The sequence below is a fragment of the Artemia franciscana genome, chromosome 8 (assembly GCF_032884065.1).
Source record: "Artemia franciscana chromosome 8, ASM3288406v1, whole genome shotgun sequence".
Lineage (NCBI taxonomy): Eukaryota > Metazoa > Arthropoda > Branchiopoda > Anostraca > Artemiidae > Artemia > Artemia franciscana.
In genome coordinates, this window is record NC_088870.1 from 54043373 (window position 1) to 54065228 (window position 21856).

The 21856-nt window shown below is 36.2% G+C and overlaps 1 protein-coding gene across 2 annotated transcripts in view; it reads right to left on the reverse strand.

The window, feature by feature from the left end:
• LOC136030567 (kinesin-like protein KIF20B) overlaps positions 1 to 13130 on the reverse strand; it is a 106223-nt gene extending 93093 nt beyond the window's left edge. For both annotated transcript variants that reach the window (XM_065709635.1, XM_065709634.1), the window contains exon 1: positions 12842 to 13130. In XM_065709635.1, the coding sequence (XP_065565707.1) occupies positions 12842 to 12877 (36 nt within the window). In that variant the 5' untranslated portion in view covers positions 12878 to 13130. The remainder of the gene's footprint in view (positions 1 to 12841) is intronic.
• Between the last annotated feature and the right edge of the window lie 8726 nt (positions 13131 to 21856).

A 21856-nucleotide genomic window follows, 5' to 3' on the forward strand; every position in this document is an offset into this window, starting at 1 on the left:
GATTTCAGGCTTCCACTTCAACTCCCCCCAATGTCGCCGGATCCGGTCTCAACATTTCCCAAAGTTTAACCTTAATACTCTTAGCTTTTTAAAATGTACCTGGAATCAAACATCCCCTACTTTCCTGGTGATGCATCCTGCATTGAAAAAGAGCAAATTGCATGATTTGCAATCCTTACCATGGGGGCTGTGAGGGATATTGCATCCATGATGATAAATTTGCGAGATCTTTGGACAGTTTTGAACAAAATTGCCTTTTCAAAATTTTGATTGGTGATGAGGGAAGAAAGCATTTAGAAAGAGCAGTGGACTGGTTGCCCTCTGACAGTTCAATATCCCCTGGAATTGTCAGCTTAATACACTTTGCTCTTCCTCAGACATTGATGATATGTCTTTCTGACAATCAGCACGAACACATCGTATTTTATTACGTTTGGCATCCCTCTTCAGAGCTGTGGGGGTTTATGTCATCCCAATAGGGTTTGTTAGTTCAAAATTGAGTATTTCGAACAGCATACCTAATTCAAATTTTGATCAAATATTTTGGATAAGGGGCAACTAAAAAGGGCATGGAAGGGACTTGGCGGCCCTCAAAGCAATTTCCAGCATCCCCCTCAACATGTCCTGAGAGTTTCAAATAAACATCCTCCGTCATTCTTCAAATGTTGTAGATTCTCCTTTTTGATAAAGTGGATGCACATTCTGCCTTTTGAACTAATATGACATGCCCCTCAACATTGTTCTCAAACTGATAGTCGACAAATTGTTGTGACAGCTGAATCGTGAGTTTGCTGAATTCCGTTTTCTTTTGCTAATTTTAAAAACATTTTCTTAATGTTTAATCCACAATTATTGAACACCTGGTAGATTAAAGGAAATACAATCTTCTTTCCAAAAAAATTACATCCCCTCCCAAAAAACCCTCCTATAGAGACAAAATTTTGCTATGAACTATGTACAAGTTTGAGGAATTGAAGATTAAAACAGTGGTGACCCCAAAATATGATACATAAGAAATTGTACATTACTGCACATAGGGGGGGGGTGTAGTGGGCTATCACTTTAAATGAAAATACATCAATTTTCTTAATTGAAAGCAGGTGTGTCGAAAAGTTGATTTTTTTCAATTAAGGTGGAGGAAGAAAAAAATAATATCGAATTCCCTGGAAAACCATAGACAACATTTGGTAGACCTAGGGCCGCCCATTGGGACTAGTTCATTGTCTTGGGTATTTTTGGATTTATCATAGGCTACTGGCCTTTGTGGCTGGCTGTGTTCCTCATTTGGCTTTTGTATGTGCTCCCTTTTACTAGATTCCTTGGATCTATGATAAATCTGTTTATCTATAATTTTTATTATTTATATTAAAATCTATAAATCTATGATTGGATCTATTTTTTTTTTTTTATGTAAAGCTTAGACGGTATCATATCAAGGTGGTATCCAGGGAGGGGAGGTGTAGGGAGTATTATGTTTAAGTGATAATACCTTAATTTTTGTTGAAAGCAAAGATACCAAAAATTTTATTATTATTTTGTATTTAAGGCAGAGACAGTATCCTATCAAGGTGGTATCCAGAGCAACGAGATATGAGATATGGTAGGGAGTGGTCGTATTTATATGATAATTTTTTTTTTTAATTGAAACCCAGAATGTTAAAAAGTTAATTATTTAATGTAAAGCTGAAACGGAATCCTATCAAGGTGGTATCTAGAAAGGGGTCGGGGGGCTATCATTTTTAAATGATAATGTCTTTAAATGATAATAACTAGTAGCTATTAGGTGGAGTATCCTATGGAAGCATACTGTCAATGAGTAGAAAAAGTTTCCTTTCAAGTTAGCCCACGCCAAAAATTCTTGTGTATTTTTTTTTTTTTTTTTTTTTGTCTCATTTGTAAAACCTCTGTCTTCTATTCTAGCAGCAAACTACCCTAAAATTTGTTACTCTGGGAGCAAGGTAGCCTATGTAAATTAAAGTATAGAGTAATCATGCCTTAATCCAGAAATATGGTCAGCAGTTAGGGTGTTTCTCTTCTCTGTGCTTATTCTAGATGGCTCCTTAGTGAGAAATTGGCTGTGCCTGTTATAACACAGAAAATAAGTACTGCGTTTCCTGTGTGTTTCCTTTAAAAAAGAAATACTTGTCGTCTAGCACAACAAACCTGAGGATACATTTCAATACATATCATGCCGGGAATCATGAGGTCAAGTCAATTCTTGCATACAAACTTCAGGGTCCAGTCAGAGCAGTCAGTTGCTAAATTATTCTCCACTTCAGCAGCCAGAAGAGGAAATATTTCGCTTAGCCACAAGAATAAACACTGGTTCGTCAGAGACATAGCCCTTTAGTGTTGCAGAGACTGTCTGCTATTTTCCTTCCTTGATGGACCAGGTTATGGGACTTTGCAGTCAGTATGACATGGTTGCTGACAGAAAAGATCTCCTTAATTCTCGAAATACTGCCAAGGGTTGTATTGATGACGATTATGCGTCATTGCATTCTGCTGTTCTTGAGGATATAGAAAACGCCATAGGGGGGCATGATAATCTGGCATTTAACATTTGGACAGATCAGTACTGAAAGCTTTCATATCAAGGATATAGACTACTGTTTTTGACAGCTGAGTTTGAGATGAAAATTTACACTTTTTTAACTATATGTTTTGGAGCTGACCAGCAAACAACTGAAAACATCAGGGAAGAATACAGGCAGGTAGTAAAGACATTCAAACTTTCTGGCAAGATCATTGAGGTGGTTTGAGATAAAGGAGCAAATGTGAAGAAAGGTTGCCAACTTTAAAGGGTTTCTTTAGGGACTGTTTAGGCCATGGCTTACACAACCTACTGATGGTTGATGGATTTCCAAATGTACAGAAGATTGAATATTTGATCACAAGATACTGTCAGATCACAAGTGCACTGAGATATAGAGGACTAGAACAGGCAAGGGAGTATGAACTCAAGAACGAAATATCAAAAGAACAACTCTCTGAATGAAGTGATAGATGTGTGCAACTAAAGCTCTCCTGGATGGTGTTATTGCCAATAAAGCTGGAATATGCGGAGTTCCAAAAAGAATAGACAAAGACTGTTGGTCCAAGATGACTAGGAATGGAAGTAGCTAGGTGAACTTGCCACATTTCTAAGCGTTTTCAGCAAAGCTATGGAGGTCATGGAAGGGGAACTGTACTCTATACTTGGAGTAGCTATACTTTGTAGAGCAGAATTTGAAGAGCATTTTGTGCACAATGTGTCAGATTCCGCAGCAATCAAGATCCTTAAGTAAAAATGGAAAGAGAAGCTAAACTTCAGGTTTCCTATTGAAGATTACATGATCAGTGCTGGATTACTTGACTGAAAAATTTCAATTGACAGGGATCCAAGAGAATTTTTGCTGCTGAGACAACTACAATTGATTCAAAGTCTAGTTTTGCCAATATTGAAATTTTTTTTCTCACTCCTAAAATATTAGCATAAAACGCCAATCTGGATTTACCAACTGCTTTCAAATCAAAAACACAGCAATTGAAGGGATCCCATGTGGTTCTGAAGAATTTTCTTTTAAGGGTATTTGTTTTTTGATTATTTTTTTTTGTGAGAGCCCTTCATAAATGGGAATGTAAGCCAAGGAACATAAAATGTGATTTTACATTCTGATTCAGAGCAATTTATGAAAATGTCAATTTGTTTCCTTTTCAAGCTTTTCAGATAACTCAAATCTCAAATTCCCTTGGTTTGGATTTGCCATATCCAAACCCCCCAACCTAGCCTGCTGCTAAAGTAAGCTGCTTTATTTGAATTTTTCAAAGTTTAACCTCTCAGTCTTAAGAAGCAGCTTACATATTCAAAATTTGTCCTAAACTAGACCCCAGGAATCTATGGTATCAAGTTTTTTATAGAAAACTAAATTACCTTTTCAAGCTGTTGAAACATTACAGCCCCTTTCTCTAGCCTTAATGTTTTAGCAATAATGCAAATATTTGAACTCAAAATTACCTTTGACACAAGGAAACTAAACATTAAAATTCATTAAAAGATCTTTTCTCCTTTTGAAGTAATCCAAAACACAGTTTTAAAGACTCGGATTGGATTCTCAATAAGTCATGAATCCAACATGAAAATATGTGATATTTCAACTCAACATAAACAGGGACCCATCAAACAGTCCTAAGACACTGTAAATTGATTTATTGTAATATTCCCAATTCCATCAGCCTCCTCTACTGTACAATTCTAAGCAATGATGCCTAAATTCAAGCATGAAATTATCTTTGATTCAAGTAATCTACATTGCAGTATTAATTGCACATAAAATGTTGCAAGAATACTGGTCCAAAGTCAATATGTTACAGAAACTGCTGATATCTGCAACCTTGAACAGTTGAATTATGACATGCTCTTGCTGATGATACTTAGGCTCCTTATTTTTATTTTTCAAGTGATGACTTTCTTTGACATTTTTCCTGGCTGAAGGAACATTGCCAAACAATGAAGGCTGAAAAATATTTAAAAAAGGAGAAGGAAGTTGAGAAGAACTGGAAACAATCAGGAATCAAATTGCACTATACTTTACTGTTTAAAAACATGGGAAGAAACTGGAGATGATAGTGACTGCAACACTCTTCAGTTTGGGAGAAAATTGTAATAAAATTATGTACATTGCCACACTTGCCAGAAAGTTATTGTCTATTAGTCACATAGTTATATAATTATAGCCATATCCCAAAGTTCTAATAGACTTCCAAAGTTTGCCTGAAGGAGTTTTTTTCAACTTGCATTAATATTCAAAGTTTTTACCCAGATAATTGACGAATTTTGTTATATGGTATTTGAAGTTTTGTAGGCAGTAATGCTTGATGAAAAAAATACTAATTTAAATAATTATTTATGTTAAAAATAGATAGATAGTCTATACTTGAACTATTATGCAAGGGTTCTGAAATGCCACAACCATTTTGTTTCTACCAGATTTCTACTTCTAATGATAAATAACAAAGAAAACCAGTGTCCAGACAGTGACTTACAAAGTTTTTAACTCATGAATAGGCCTGAGTTTCTTATAAATTAAAGCTGGGATTTGAGAAAGACTGATAAAAACATTAATGTGTATGTTCAACATTGATTGCACCAGCAGCATGCCACAGACATCTCACCAGCAGCAACTGTGTGCCACTGCTGCTATTTTTGGTCCTGCTGCCACCAGTCTTCTCTTATTTACATGGTACTGGGGTCTAATTACAGCCATGTAAAACACAAACCCCATTTTTGTGCCAATTAACTGTTTAAGATACAGTCAGGTCAGGAATAGTCCAAATTGGCTATTCCCTCTTATTTTATATAGATACCAGTAGGCCTACAATATTTTACTATTATACTGTCTGGCTGCATCTGTTATCTATGACCTCTACTTTGTATTCCTTAATTCGTGTTTTAATGCTTTCTCTACTTTCTTTACATTCCTCTTATTTTATATAATATATTGCTAAAATAATTCTTGTGCAAGCTCCCCCTCTCTAATATGCAAAAACCCATTAAATACTTCTTAGGTATTTTATCATATGGTATTCTATCAACTTAACCCCTATAAATGACTAGAAAATACATCTTGGATTATGGTAGCCTATAGATATAAAGGAAAAGATCCTTACTTTTTGTCATCACAGAATGTATCTTACAAATAGAAGAAAGACTACATTCTAATTTTATAATTGTGATTTCAAATGATATTGCTCTCTTTTGTTATTAGATCTAGCTTACAAATCTTCTTTCAATCAATCAATCAATTTATTCAAAAAGAAAACACATAACAACAATAATAATAAAGATCCTAGAAGCGAACTTGTTAAGGACCAAAACAACAAAAAATTGTAAATGAAAAAGAGAGAGAAGAAAAAAAAAAGAGAAAACAAGGGTAATTAAAGCAAATTGAACAAACATTTAAAGAAATATAATATCAAGATTTTAGTACATTATTATATAGCGTCCGAAAACTTGTGGATAGCTCGACACTGGAGGGTATTACATTCCATTGAATTATAGATTTATAAATTGGGGATCGCTGTGCGGAACTAGAGATACACCTGGGGACAATGAAGGAACGGTTGGATGAACGGAGACAGTGGCCTTCAGAATTATTACTATTAAAATAAGTTAATAAGTGGGGAGGAAGATTTTTATGGTAAGCGGAATATGCAAGGGATAGATTTAACTTTTTGATGATTTGTTCAAAAGGGATAATACCAAAATCGGAGTACAAGTCCTTGGTGGGATATAGTCGTGGCAACCGAAAAACTGCTTTGACGGCACGGTTTTGAGCAGATTTTAATTTATTGGTAACTGAAGGATAAGTATTGCCCCATACAGATCCGCAGTATGAGATATATGGGTAAATAAAAGAATAATAAAGGGTGACAAGGATATCGAGAGGAAGAAAATAATTCACACGATTAATTATACTTACCTGACGCAAAATTATGGCTCTAACATAGGACACATGTGTTGCAAATGATAGGCAGGAGTCTATGTGGACACCAAGAAACTTGGCAACTTCGACCTGCGGGAGGAGATTGGTAGAATATTTTAGGCCAAGTGCTGGCTGAACTTCATTTTTTTTGTAAGGGGTTTGAAATAATACCACCTGACTTTTCTTGCTGTTAATGGTCATGCAGTTAACGAGACACCACTCCTGTACTCTATTCAGAAGGGTTTGAGTAGAGGTGACGACGGATGGTAAATTAGGACCGGTGATGAAAAAGTTGCTATCGTCAGCAAAAAGTACTGGGTGCACTGATGGGCCCAGGTCCGTAATCAAATCATTAATATAAAGGAGAAAAAGTATTGGACCAAGAACAGAGCCCTGTGGGACGCCCCTCCGGACAGGTAGGGGATGTGAAGTCACCCCGCCCAGTCTCACACTCTGTACTCTACCAGAGAGATAAGAGCCGAACCATGAGAAAGGAACTCTGCGAATCCCTAGGTTATTGAGTTTACTTAATAAAACACTGTGATCAACCATGTCAAAGGCCTTTGAAAAATCCAGAAATAAGCCGAATACAGTATTTTTAAGGTCAAGTTGGGAACGTATGAACTGTGTGGCGTCTATTAGTGCATGAGCAGATGAAAATTTGGCACGGAAGCCATATTGATGAGGAGAAATCAACGAATCTGATGACTGATTCCCAAATACAAAGGGAGAAAGACGTCGGAATATAATTCTCTCGAGCACCTTAGATATAACTGGGAGAAGTGAGATTGGACGATAATTGCTTATCTCAGACGGATCGCCTTTTTTATGAATCGGGATAACAATTGCTGATTTAAATATTTCTGGGAAGACTCCATTGGTCATAGACAGGTTTGCTATGTGCACAATGGGTTCACAAATATAGGAAGATACGGTCCTAAGAAGCTTATTACTTATGCCAAAGAAGTCAGGTGTACTACTATTAGAGAGAGATACGATAACTTGAAGCACCTCTTTGCGATCAGTTGGAGAGAAAAACATGGATCTGGGATTCTTGCTAGGGTGTACTGACTGTGAGAAGGAACAGGAGTTAGCATTTGGAATATTAGTGAAATAATTATTAAAAGCATCCGGTACTAAAATTGGGTCAATTAATCTGCCACTGATGTCCCTAAGATTAATAGGAACAGATCTTGAATTCCTTTTTTTTGAAAGGATTTCATTTATTGTAGACCAAATTTTTTGCAAGTTCCCTTTGCAGTGAGAGATTTTTGAATAATAATAATTTTTCTTTGCTTCCCGGATGAGTTTGGTATATATGTTTTTGTATTTTTTATAATTAGTCAGGTCAATAACGCTACTGGTTTTGCAAGCTAACTTATATAGGTCATTTTTTCGGTATGAAGAGATTATCAGGCTATTTGACATCCAGGGGCGTATATGGGTAGTTTTTCGGTTTGATTTACGAACTGGAAAGGTTGAACTAATAAGATCACTCAATCCCTGTGTGAAACTACTTGTGGCTGAATTAACATCCTGACAATCCAAAGTCTTGGACCAGTCGAAGGATTTCAAACAATCCGTGAACCGGTTCATATTCACAGTATTATATATTCTATTAGACGTAGGGGTATTAGTTCTACGGGGTTGAGTAGCTGATAGGGAGGGTAAGGAAAGATAGATTGAAAAGTGATCCGACAGGTCAGAAAATATTATTTTGGAGGACAGGTGGTTTGCCAGGGAAGTGGATACAAAAATGTTATCAATTAAAGTAGCGGTAGACCTCATAGGATCAACTCTAGTAGGAAAAAGGATTGTGGGAAGAAGACCACTTGAGGTAAATGTTTCAAAGAAGGTATCACTATCATTGTTATTGCTAACATTTAATAAATTACAATTGAAGTCCCCAAAAACTATTGCCTTCTTTTGTGGTAAATTAATAAAACTAGAAAAATCATCAAACTGATTACAAAAGAAAGGTGTCGGAAATGAGGGTGGTTTATAAAATAACGAAAAAATAAAAGAATTCTCGTCTACACTTATGTCGACGATTATTGAATAAATGCATCTATTATTTATAGGTTGCGAGAACAAGAATTCACAATCGAATAGTCTGGTGAATTTTAGACTTGATCGGATGTAAAGAGAAATGCCGCCAGAGGACTTGGTTAATTTTCTTTCAATATGAATAGCTTGAAAGCCAGTGAGGGAAAATTCATTAGTATCATCAATTTCTGAAAGCCACGTCTCCGTTATTCCAATTACGTCGAAAGGGCAGTAACCATTTGTTAAAATTAAATCTTTAAAATTAGCCCACTTATCCCGTATGCTTCTGATATTAAAGCAAATTACATTAAGTTTGGTCTCTTCCATTAGCTTAGGTTTCACATTTTTCACAAAATCAAAAGTGTCGAGATATTTACAGTTAATTTGGTTTAAAGGGCTATCGGGGCTAGCTATGGTGTTGGTGGACAGATTAGTTCTGTCATCGTAATAATTAAAAACAACATTATTGCACAGTGACAAATTATTAAGAAACGTAAAATCTTGTAAAGTACTTGTACTTGTGTTTGTTTGACTGTTCATTTCTTAAGCAGTAGTTTCTGTGCTTCTGGACATTTATACGAATAACAGGGGTGGTCGGAGGAGCCACAGAGAGCACATTTCATGACAAGTTGACACGGGTTTTCTTTGGAGTTCTGGTGGTCACCAGCACATTTAGAGCATCTCGGGGAAGCTTTACAGTTATTCGCAGTATGGCCGTAGCACTGGCATTTGTAGCACTGGGTAGGCAAAAACTTGTACTCAGTTATAGGTAGACGCTCGTAACCAATAACAAGGGGATTCTCAGTGGCATAGTTTAGGTGGTCACGTGACTCAAACTTTAATCGAAAAGACCTCGTACTTCCTAACTGAACAACTTCTATACAGTTATTAGTGAGATCATATAGGTCACTTTTAGATGTTCCGTCAGGCACTCGGTGTACTATACCGAAAAAGGCAGGACTCTTCACTTTAGCATTCATGGATTGGTCTACTTTGCTTAATGCATCTGCCAAAGTATTGGCGGCACCCTTGTCCGACAGAACTACTTGCCATGCATCCCTCCTAGGCCTCAAAACAACTATGCTTGAACTGACACCCCCACAAGCTTTATCCAGGAAATCTTTTCGAGCGTCAGGATTATTCAAGTTTTTTGGTGGATTTTTCACAATAACTGAATAGGACGGTTTTGCGGGTGGGGGAGGTTTCATATCAGGAATAGTTTGCACGACTGACCTTGCTTTATGGTGCTCAGCGAAGCTTTTAAATTCCATGTAGAGTTCATTAACCTTTCGAGTTAACATAGCTGTTGTCTCCCCTGGCACACATGGGACCTGATCTGGCTCGAAAATCAGATACTGAGGTAGGCTGATCTTTTTCTCATCACAAAGATCAAAGGCTCGAACCATATCACTTACATTATCAGTCACTTTGGGGCGCTCAGTTACCCTAGTAATAGAGGCATCAGCCCACAAAATCTTCTTTGCTTCAATTAACATATCTCCTTTGAAAAAATTGCAAGCAATTTTTACAATATTATCAGCTGAACAACCTGCATTTCTAGCCCGTGAAATGAAATTCAACATGGGATTCAAGACAAGTCTTTCACCTGGCATCATCTGGTGAAATGATCAAATTTCATCAAAATTTGTGGGCAGGGCCACAATAGTTGTCAGTAAAAGCAATAACAAATCAGGTAGTAATACTCACAAGATATATATTCAGAAGTTGCGTACACAATTTTAATTATCCAAAATCCAATTATTCAAAGCAAATTGTTAACAGCACGTTACACAACTTAAATAGTTGCGTACACGATTTTAATTATCCAATTATCAAAAACAAATTGTTCACAGCACTATATAGCATTGTACACAATTTCAATAGTTGTGCAATGAAATAAATATCCAAACAATAATCCTCTGTAAGTTAACCAACCAATATAAACTGGTTTTCATCCATATAGGTCAAAGACTGAATGTAGACTGAATTGTATCCTTTCCCAGGGAGAATTGTAGTGCATAGGCTAGCCTAATTGTCTTTTTCTTTTTATAGATATTTTCTTGAGTAGTGTTTATATTAACAGATTTCTCAGATAGCTAAGAAACAAACTTATCTCTATAGTCAGAATTGCATCTTGAATCGAAATTTAACATTATTTGTGTTAGAAATGAACTTTTATCTCATCCCTGTATATACCAATTAAATAAAAAAAACAATTTTTTTTCTGAAAGTAAGGAGCAACATTAAAACTTAAAACTAGCAGATATTACTCCATGTATGAAAGGGGCTGTTCCTCCCTCAACTTCCCACTCTTTACACTAAAATTTTACTCTTTCTCTCATTTCTACTTTATTAAACAGTAAGTAACTTTAACATAAAGAGCAGGATGTTGAGGGAGGAACAGCCCCTTTCATACACAGAGTAATTTCTGTTTGTTTTAAGTTTTAATGTTGCTCCTTACTTTCAGTTAAAAAAAAACTTGTTTTTTTTTAATTTAATTTCTGAACATTTTTGGCTCTGTTTTTATTTTGGCTCTCCACAGATGAATAATTAAAACGAAATTTGCATATTAATTTTTTTGGCTAAATGGCTTTCTCCTAGTTTTGATGAGATGATTTTGAGAAAAGGGGTGGGAGAGGAGGCCTAGTAGCCCTCCAATTTTTTGATTACTTAAAAAGGCAACTATAATTTTTAATGAACATTTTTATTAGTAAAAAATATACATAACTTACAAATTAACTTACATAACAAACTTCTATATTTGTATATTTTTATTATGTATATGAGGGGGTTTGCCCCCTCATTAATATCTCACTTTTTACACTAAAGCTTTAATTTTGTCCCAATTCTTTAAGATTGACCCCTGAATCACAAAGGCTGTGGAACAAATAGTTGAAATTACTAAAAAATACTTTAGCATAAAGAGCAAGCTATTTAGGAAGAGATGGCCCCAAAAGCATAGTAATCTCTGTTCATTTTAAGTTTTAATGCTGGTCCTTATCTTTAGCTGAAAAAAACTTTTTCATATTTATTTTTTCATTGTTTTTTTTACAATAATGCTAGAAAATCCTTCACCCACTTCATTGAATTTCTCTTCTCCCATGACAAATTCCTCCAAGGGAAATCCTCCCATGTAGCCCTCTCCCCTCAACCCCCCCCCCCCAAACCAATAAATCATCCTGAAAAGGTATGTACACTTCCAAATAATCATTACTGTATATAAATGCTGGTCAAAGTTTGTAACTTGCAGCCCCTCCCCTGGGGACTGTGGGGGAGTAAGTCAGCCCCAAAGACATAGTTATAATGTTTTTTGACTATGCAGAACAAGATGGCTATCTCAAAATTTTGATCTGTTGACTTTGGGGAAAAAATGAGCATGGAAGGGGGCCTAGGTGCCATCTAATTTTTTGGGTCACTTAAAAAGGCCACTAGAACTTTTAATTTTCATTAGAATGAGCCCTCCCTCAAGAATTCTAGGACCACTTGGTCAGTACAATCACCCCTGGAGAAAAAAAGCAAACAAATAAACATGTACCCATGATTGGTCTTCTGGCAAAAAATAGCCTACTAAGTTTGATATTTTTGTAGATAAGAGCTTGAAACTTCTACAGTAGGGTTCTCTGATATGCAGAATGCAATGGTGTGATTTTGTTAAGATTGTATGACTTTTAGTGGGTGTTTCCCCCTATTTTCCAAAACAATGCAAATTTTCTCAGGCTCATAACTCTTAATGAGTAAGAATAAATTTGATAAAAACTTGTATATTTAAAATTTTCATAAAAATTCAATTCTTTTGATAGGCTATATCTATTGGTATCAAAATTCTGTTTTTTATAGTTTCATTTACTATTGAGCTGGGTTGCTCCTTACTAAAGTTTGTTACCATGAACTGTTTGATTCATAATATAGGCCTATTCTGATTATTGGTAGCCTATATAAGCATATTTTCACATTAAGGGCAGGGTTAGGTGGCAAAGCTCATTCCTAATGTAAATGAATGTTAAGATTGGATTTAGGATGCAATTCTGACTACAGAGGTGAGGATGAACATCACCTCACCACCTAATGTGCTACCTAATAGACCTATGACCCCTGAATTGGAATATACCTATAGAGGTGGGAGTGAAGTTCCTTTCTAACCCAATTGAATGTTAAATTTGGATTTGGGATACAATTCTGACAAGCCTGTAGAGGTTATGTTTGTTTCTTAGCTATCTGAATAATCCATTAAAATAAATATTAGCCTATTACACCCCTTGGAATCTGGCAATAGGTCTAGGCTACATAAGAAATAATATTTCAACAATTAAAAGCACTAGAATTTGACTTACCTTGATTTTTTCAGCCTCATCAAAAGCTTCTTTCATGTTTCTTTTTGGGTTCCCTTTAAAAATGCTAGAGAATGTAATCTCAGAGGTAGCATGTTTTTGCTCCAAATAGGCTATGTTTTTTCCATTTCAAGTCAGCCTGCAATTTTCTGTAAATGATATACTTCTCTATGCATTAATGATATACACTTAAAGTAATAGTTGCAATTGAATTAACGTCTACTATTTTTAAACATTAGTTTTTTGCCTTGAATGTCTAATAGTCTTTTGCTGTTGAATTATTTAAATTCATTTAAAAGTTTACTTCTGTGCTACGCTGCCAATTATGTCCAAATACTATGAGAAACATCGAAAAACTCAGACAAGCGTGGAAATAAACAAGAACGAAACCTGGCACTGACTAGATTGTCGCCGTGGATTTGGTAAATAATTATCCTTTTTCTTAACTGAAAGCAGAGCGAATTCAACTGTTATGTCGAATGCATATTGTTTTTTCGTCCTGTGCACAATTGCACAGGAAATCTGCTTAATTTACTTAACATAAATTGTACTTTCACTTTGCTCACGTAACTAGTGAGTATTGCTACTTAGGAAGTATCCGTAACGAGTATCCTAATGCTACTTAGAAAGTTGAGTATTTTTTGGCTTAGTGATGATAACAGATGGCTCCCTTTTTTCTATGTATTTAATTATTGTTTTTTTTTCTTATTGTATTTTTCTATTATTATTATTAGCGGCAAACTATAGTGATATACTCAAAGTTCTTAAGAGGGTTTTCGTGTTTACTGATAGGCTGTAAATAAAACTATAGAGGCCAAATTCTACAACAATTTGTGGTAAGGTTTTGACAAATACGAGGAGTTTTGCCAAGTTTCAGGATAGAATAAATAGTAGCAATAGGAAGAATTTGACCTTCTATACGTCTCACTAATTTTAATAGACTGTAGGTAAGGCTAATCTCGCTTCATTTATTAAAAAAAAAACTATATTTTTAGGTACTAGTGATCGTTACATTATGAAATTGTAACATTAAAAATTAGTATGGAGTTTTTTAATTGTATGAGGTGAAACTTGTGTCACTATAATTGTAAACAGGGGCAGCAGTTGATAAAAAAAAACGTTGGCTACGGGGATGTAGCCAGTATGCATTTTTTTTTTTTTTTATCTAGCCGAGAGGCATTTTTACTTTTATTGACTTTTTAAACAAAATTCAAAATGTTTGCTAATTCATAAAAGTTAATTTTAGAATAATGAGGATAGTACTTATGTTTGAATGTGAACGGGAAAATATCGATTGGAATAGACAGTAGCAAAATCACGTAATTTACGCTACTTAATACTTACGATAATGAATATCCGGATAAATTAGTTGCACTTTTATATTAATGGAGCCACTGTGATTACTATTTGAAAGTTTTTGCTTTTTCATACTATGATGTTCTCCGCTTTTTAATTTATGTAACACCTATTTAACTTTAGACAGATCAAAGACAACGATGCTAACTACGTCTCAACGAGCAATGTCATTTAAGAAGTATTCATTCTCACTGATATAGAATGATCTACAGTTCAGAGTTCTGAAAATAATTTGAAAGTCCCAAGCCCACAAAAGTTTCAAGCCCACATGAAAATATATATTACATAGAATTAACTATCCATTAGTGACACGTAAGAAATGTTTTAGTGGAAATGCTCAGACAATTATGCAATAAAACCTTAACCTGTTTTTTAGAAAATAAATTTTGCTACTTATTCTTTCACGGGATAAAAGGCCCCAAAACACCTTTGGTATCTTTAACTAAGAATTTTTTGAAAGTATTTTACGTTTCTGAAAGTATTATATCAACATATGTTAAAGCTTAATAAACTCAGAAAAAGGCCAAACCATTGCAAACAAATCAAAACAAAGAACAAGAGCTATACACACCATAAATATTCCGAAGTTTAACGTAAGAAATTGATTAAAAAAACCATTGTTGATTGTATAAAAATCTATTGACTGCAAAAGAATTTTTTTTTTTTTACTAAAAAGATATTCCAGCTTATCAGTATTTTATACTTTCTGAAAATAGTAATTGTTTTGCAGGTCGCATAATTTGATTTGCAGTTTCCGGGTTCAAACCATTCTACTAAAAGCATGTTAACTATTTATTATATCATCGATGAGGCTGTTTTTTTTTTTATTCAGAAAGCAGTAGTATGAAAATGTCAAACTTTGGTGAGAAGAGAAACAAATAAGAAATTCGGGCGGCCACAAAAGAGCAAGGGACCGTGTCCCTTGAAAATTGGTATACAAAGTACTCTTTAGAAAACCACAGCCATTGTTTTCTATACGATGAATTTGGAAGAAAAGAAAAAAAATTAAGTTGTTCATAATAGTGAGTGGTAAGTGAAGATTGAACCATGTTAAAATCCATTAATACTACTATTGCTACTAATAACTATGTGCAACACCAATCCACCTGATGTTAGCACAGCTACGCAAACACTCCTCCATCGTAATCTTTTCAAATCATCCCTCTTTACACCCTCCTAAGAAATTTATATTTTCGCTGAATCCCTCCTAACTAACTTATCCAGGGATTATCTGCTTTTTTGCCTAGATTATTGGCGTAAAGGTACGATCTTTGGTAATCTGTTATTTGTCATCCCCAGAGTATTGTCCAACAATTTCAACCTTTCTTTCATCATTTCTAGAAATTGAAATTTCATCAACCTTTCTAGAAATTAGAATGCATCCACTTTTTTTTATCACGGTCTATTGTTTGAAATATGGTCAGTTAGACGGGTGCACAAAATGATCTTTAGGCAATTCCTTTGGAAAGTATTTAACAAATCCTCTTTTGTGATTCGGAGTGCTACTTTTCAGAGCCATACTGACCACTTTTATCGCTGTAGCTTCCAATATTATAATATAAGTTCACCGACTTACGTTCCAGTTCCAAAAATTGTAGGGAGGTATATGGATTAACAACAAGTCCTTTCACCTCTTTGACTTCTTCCCCAGAAAAACTAGCTACTGGAAGCGCTATTTTCCTCCAGTCAGCAAACAATAGATATATACGATTATGAACAATAATACACTGCTATTGATTGTGGGAAGTGCGAGTACCTGAGCTACCTGTCCCCAGCAGTTTAAGGCACTAGGCCGGCCGGTACCAATACGGCTCTTCCTACTCATTCCCGCTCTCTTCTGCACAATCAAAAACTATGGATAAATCGTGTCCCCTTAAAAATAGACTTCTTCAAACTTTAATCTTTATTAAACAATATTTCTCTTCTTTAAGGTATCAATTGCTGCCTTAAATATCTTACGATCAATTTCCCATGGCAGGTTAGAATCCAGGATAGCTGTATAAGTATTTGGAATCTTAGCCAAGGAGAAGAAACGCTTAAGAGCAATAGTCTCCTCACTCTGAGCCTGACAATCAAATAAAATATGCTGGATTGTTTTCTCCACTGTAAAGTAGATTCGGCATAAAGGGGAATGATGTAGCTTCCAATTAAATAACAAGCTATTTACAAGTAGGGCACCTGATTTCAGCCGGTAATATAGCACTGTATTTAATCTTGTATGAAATGGAGATAACATTAATTTACTGTGATTAACTCTGGATCTTTGCCTGATAATATCTCGGGAATTGAGGTCAGAGGAAGGTCTAGGAGATAACATGGAAGCCTTTGCTGCTAGAGAATCAGCCATATCATTATATTTTATACTTTTATGACTAGGAACATGTTGAAAATAAACTTCATTTTCTTTGATCTTAAGATTAAGAAGCTGTCTTCTAATATTATATAAATCTTTGTCATTAGCAATTCTATTAATATTTTGGATCAGTAGTAATGCTGATTTAGAGTCGGAGAGACAGAGTATATTTTCAGATTCCATGTTATAATTTATACGTGCATCCAAGGCCAGGCAGATGGCACATAATTCAGCTGACAAGATAGAAGATCCCAATGGGAGAGGAGAATAAATGTTCAAATTCAGGGATGGGATACATGCTCCTGCTCCAGCTCTTTCCCTCTGGACAGATCTATCTGTATATATTTTTCTATAGTTGGGGTAAGCCTTTGAGATGTGTTCAGCCAAAATAGTCTGGATCTCGTAATTAGGAATCAAATCTTTACTAATAGAGATAAGTTCTACTTGACAGCTTGGAGGACTCATTTCCCATGGGGGGTATTCAGTATAGGGATATGCATAAAGCGAATGTTGATTCCAATCTGGGACCTCCAGTTGAAATTGATTCCATGATGAATGGGTATTGGGACAGGCTGACTTCTCAGCAAAGGTATGTGCATATACAGCATGCTTGGCTCCATAAGCCTGGATTTGCGAGAAATATTTTATCCTTAGACTAGATGCTCTTTCACTTAGGGACACCAATCCCGACAGTATTCTTAACTTTGACAGAGGAGTATGCTTATGAACACCCAAAGCTATTCGAATAGTAGAATTTTGTAAAGATTCAAGGATTTTGAATGAGGATGAAGGACGAGCTGAAAAAATTTGAATCCCATATTCTATATTTGAACGAATATATAATTTGTAAAAATTCAAAATAATTTTTGGGTGACATCCCCACTTATTTCCAGCAAGTCTTTTTAGAATACAAAGTCTCGGAATAATCAGAGGTTTCAAAGAATTAATATGTTCATGCCACTGCATTTTAGAATCCATTAATAAACCAAGTAACTTCACTGAATTGCAATATGGGATCTCCCTGGGATTTTACGTTCATGATCTACCAAACTCTTTCGAATTGAGAAGAAGAAATTTAGGCCTTTGCTATTCTGTTTTTGACATTTTCATTTTATCTATGAAATATTTTCTAATAATTCCATCTAGGTAAGTGAAGTTGTCGATTTGATCAATCTTACTTCTACGCAGCACCGCCTCTACGCCGTCAGTTATGAAGCGAACTGTTCTTCGCTCTAAGCTTTGTAAACTGCATCTCAAAGTCTAAAATGTATAGTAATACTAAGTAATTTCATTCTTTTTTAGACTAAAATGTCTTCTCTTACCCCTTACTTTAAGTTTCTTTTATTTTGTATGAAAAAATCAAGTGTTTTTTCATTGATATGTTTTTTTCTTCTTTTTAGCCTAAAATTTCTTCTCTTACCCCTTACCTTTCACAAAAACCTTAGGAGTGCCCTTTCTGTTTCTTTTTACCTTGGTATTTTTCCTTTCTCATTATTCACTACTGAGTTTTTTGAGTTACAACATATTATTCAATATCTATGCCTGATATCAGGTTTTTTCAACTACTCTACACGATACGGTAGTGCCAGTGATTGATCAAGGGGGTGGGGGTCCCATGATATGGATAGAGCTTGACCAAGCATTTATATAAGAAAACAACTTCTGACGAAACTTCTTGGTACCCTCTCCACCCCATCAATATAAATCCTCTATTCCCTAGTAGGAAGCATCAAAAGACGCTGTATCTAAAACAATTAGGAAAATTATGTCTAATATCCTAATTCTACACGCTGAAAATTCAAAATATCTAGCCATCAAGCTCTGGCCTACTTATGCTTCACGTTTGGGAGAACGCGCCTTCAACTGTTAATGCAGGTAGCTTTTTTCTAGCAATAACTTTTCTATCTTGTCGCATAGAGGTCACCCGAGCAATGCATACTTAACCAACTGAACTAAATGCCAATTTAAAATTTTCAGAAAAAAAAGGAAACTCCTTGTGAAGGCGGTTTCTTGGCAAGTAATTCCCTACGGTGTATTGTAACATGAAAACAACAAATTAAAGCATACTTGTTGAGATTACTATCCTTTTCAAGTAAAGTTGGCCTTCTTAATTGAGCGTGACTACTATCGTCCTTTGGATAATAAAAAAACACGTTTGTTATGAATCAGTCAACCTTTTAACACTTTGTGATTTGACAGTGTAAAATTGGTTTGTTTAAAAAATGGAGAGACAAAGACTAGTCTCCCCTGACTGTAGATTAAGAGTTTTTTCCAGTTCCTTCAAAAGTGAAAGTTGGAATTATGTTATCCATACATGACCTGAAGAGTATGCTCGAACTAAGACAATCAATTAGGTTAAAAGTTGTTTGTGCCCCGACTGATCCTCTAAGGATACATCAACCATGAGGGAAAACTTTGGAAAATCCCTTGTTTGATCTTCTTTATCCATCCCCGTTGTTCAGATGCTAGGTTTGAGATACTTTGTATCTTTTGTGAAAACAAAATCGAACCTTCTTTTACCCTCATTTTACTGAGCATGAATTTTACGTACCCTACTCTAAAAGATCTAGGGACTTTTGTGGGTTTGTACCATGCATTTATTGGATTGTTATTGGTTATAAACGCGTATCATCTTATCTGGCATGAATAGATGTTCCTCTTTCATGAATGTGTGGGTCAGGCTGAAGGTAAGGCCTTTATTTTGGTAAGCCCCCTTTTTATTCTAAGCAATACTCGTGAAAACTTGTACCGTACAAAAACCTATGTTTGCTAACCAACTGAGATTCCATCCAAAAATTTCAAAATATGAAACCATTTGTGACTTTGAATTTACTTTTGTAACTTGAATTGAAATTATTTAGCTATATTTCTAAAACTATTTTCAGTCCATAGTTTACGTAACAAGTTTTGAAATTCCCAATTAGTTGAACACTATCAATGAACAAGATTGTCCCTAATGACATCCTTTGTTCCTTTCAAAGTAAGAACAAGGATCCAAAATAACTCTGAATGTCACCATTATAAAGAAATTAATTCAGAAGCAGCTAATCTGGTATTATGAATAACTAATCCTTGTTTATCTAACATTATTGGCTAAATTCAATAGTTGATGTAGTATTTGACTATTTATAGTTTATTTATAAACCCAAGCACCTAGAACAAATACAAAATATAAGCACAAGCAAGCAATACAAAATATAAGCACAAGCAAGCAATGTTAAGCACAACATAAGCATAAACAAGCGGGTTAGTCCATAATGCTGCATCTCCCTTCTTTTCATGAAAGGCGGTCTGCCTACAAATCCGGCCTTTTAGGTGGCCTAACCACTCTTCCGCTGCGGGTGTGCGGCATCACCTTTGATGTAGTGGTAGGGGATTTAGTCCCTGTGGCTGGGCAGTCGGGAGCAGCATTTTCTGGCGTAGGAACGATGGTTGGTGGGACAAGGGGTGGGTCAGAAGGTTCACCTTCTTCTCTTGGTAACGGAACATTTCTTGGCGAGGTTTCGATGTCTGTGCCGATTGGCTGGGGTGATTCGTTTAGGATGGGCTGGGATATATCATTGCTTTCGTCCTGTGTGGTGGGCTGGATTCTGACCTCTTCCTTGGCTACGGGAAAGGAATGGCGGGAGATATGGACTCTATTTCGTCGCAGCCTGGAACCGTCTTCTGTCTCCACTACGTATGATCTGGGGTTCTCATGGCATGATATGATTTTCGCTTTGGTCCAGGGGCCGTTTGTTTTCTTCTGGATAAAAACTTGGTCTTCCAGTTGAGGTTCACGTAGCGGTTTCGCAGTCTTATCGTGATAGCGTTTCTGGCTTTCCTGTTCCTTCGATCTGTGTTGTAGGAAGGTCTGAATGGGGGTGACTCTTGGTTTTAGCTGGTTGTATGTTGATGGTAGGACTGACCGTAGCTGGCGGCTCATGAGGAGTTGAGCAGGTGAGGCATGGCCGTCAACTGGGCTATTTCTATATTCTAGAAGTGCAATATGTGGGTCGTTTCCACTTTCTTTCGCTTTGGTTAGTATCCGTTTGCAGGTTTTTACTGATTTCTCCACCAGATCGTTTGATCTCGGATACATAAGGCTGGAGGTTTTCAGACTAATTCCCCACTCTTGCGCAAAATCTCGGAACTCTTGTGAGAAAAGTTGTGAGCCGTTGTCTGAAGTTATCAGCTGAGGGATTCCGAAACGTGCGAAGTTGGCTTTCAGTTTGTCGATGATTGCGGTTGATGTCTGACTTGACAATTTGTCTATTTCAAAGTATCTGCTATAATAGTCGGCAGTGATGAGATAGCAGGTCTTGTTCCAGTCGAAAAGGTCAATGCCAATGTGTTGCCATGGGAGTGAGGGCGGCTGGTTGCTAATCAACGGTTCCTTTTGATTATTTGCTGCAAATTTAGCACATGTTTCACATTTTTGGATGTCAGCGTTCATCCCTGGCCAATACACAATCATCCGGGCGCGCTGTTTGGTTTTGTCGATCCCAAGGTGTGGTGAGTGTAGCTGATGAATTATGTTGGTTCTGAGAGGATGGGGTACGATGATTCGTTGACCTTTCAAAACTAACCCATCGTGGGTTGCTAGTTCGTCTTTGATATTCCAGAATCGAACGGCATCTGTTGGGCACGACTGACGTGTACCGGTCCATCCTTTGAGTATGAGTTCTTTGACTGCCTTGAGTTGAGTGTCTTTTTCTGTCTCGCGGCGTATTTCGTCTAGTTTGGAGTCACTCACTGGCAAGGATTTCATCACTGTATGCACAAAAACTTCGATGTCATTCTGCATTTTGGTATCAACGTCTGGCAGGTGTAGTCGAGAGAGTGCATCTGGGACTGGGATATCTGACCCCGGGCTATAGTGTACTTCTATATCGTATGGCTGGATCTGAATCATCATTCACTGTAGTCGTACTGGTGCCGTATGGAGTGGTCTTGATAAGATGGTCTCTAATGGGCGATGATCTGTTGTCACGATGGTTTTTCTTCCATAGATGTAGTGATGGAAGTGTTTGCACCCAAACACGATCGCATACAGTTCCTTCTCTAGTTGAGAATAGTTCTGTTCAGTCGTGCTAAGGGCCCTAGATGCAAATCCTACGATCTTCCCATTTGAGGAGAGCTCAGCTCCAAGTCCATGCTTTGAGGCGTCAACCTTGAGTTCGACTACTTTGCATTTATGGTCGAAGAAAGCTAGATTTTCTGAAATGCAGCTCTTGATCTCTTTCATACTTGCTTCGTGATCGGTTTCCCATCTGAAATCGGTGGCTTTAGTAAGATCTGTCAGTGGCTTATTTTTCGAGGATAGGTCG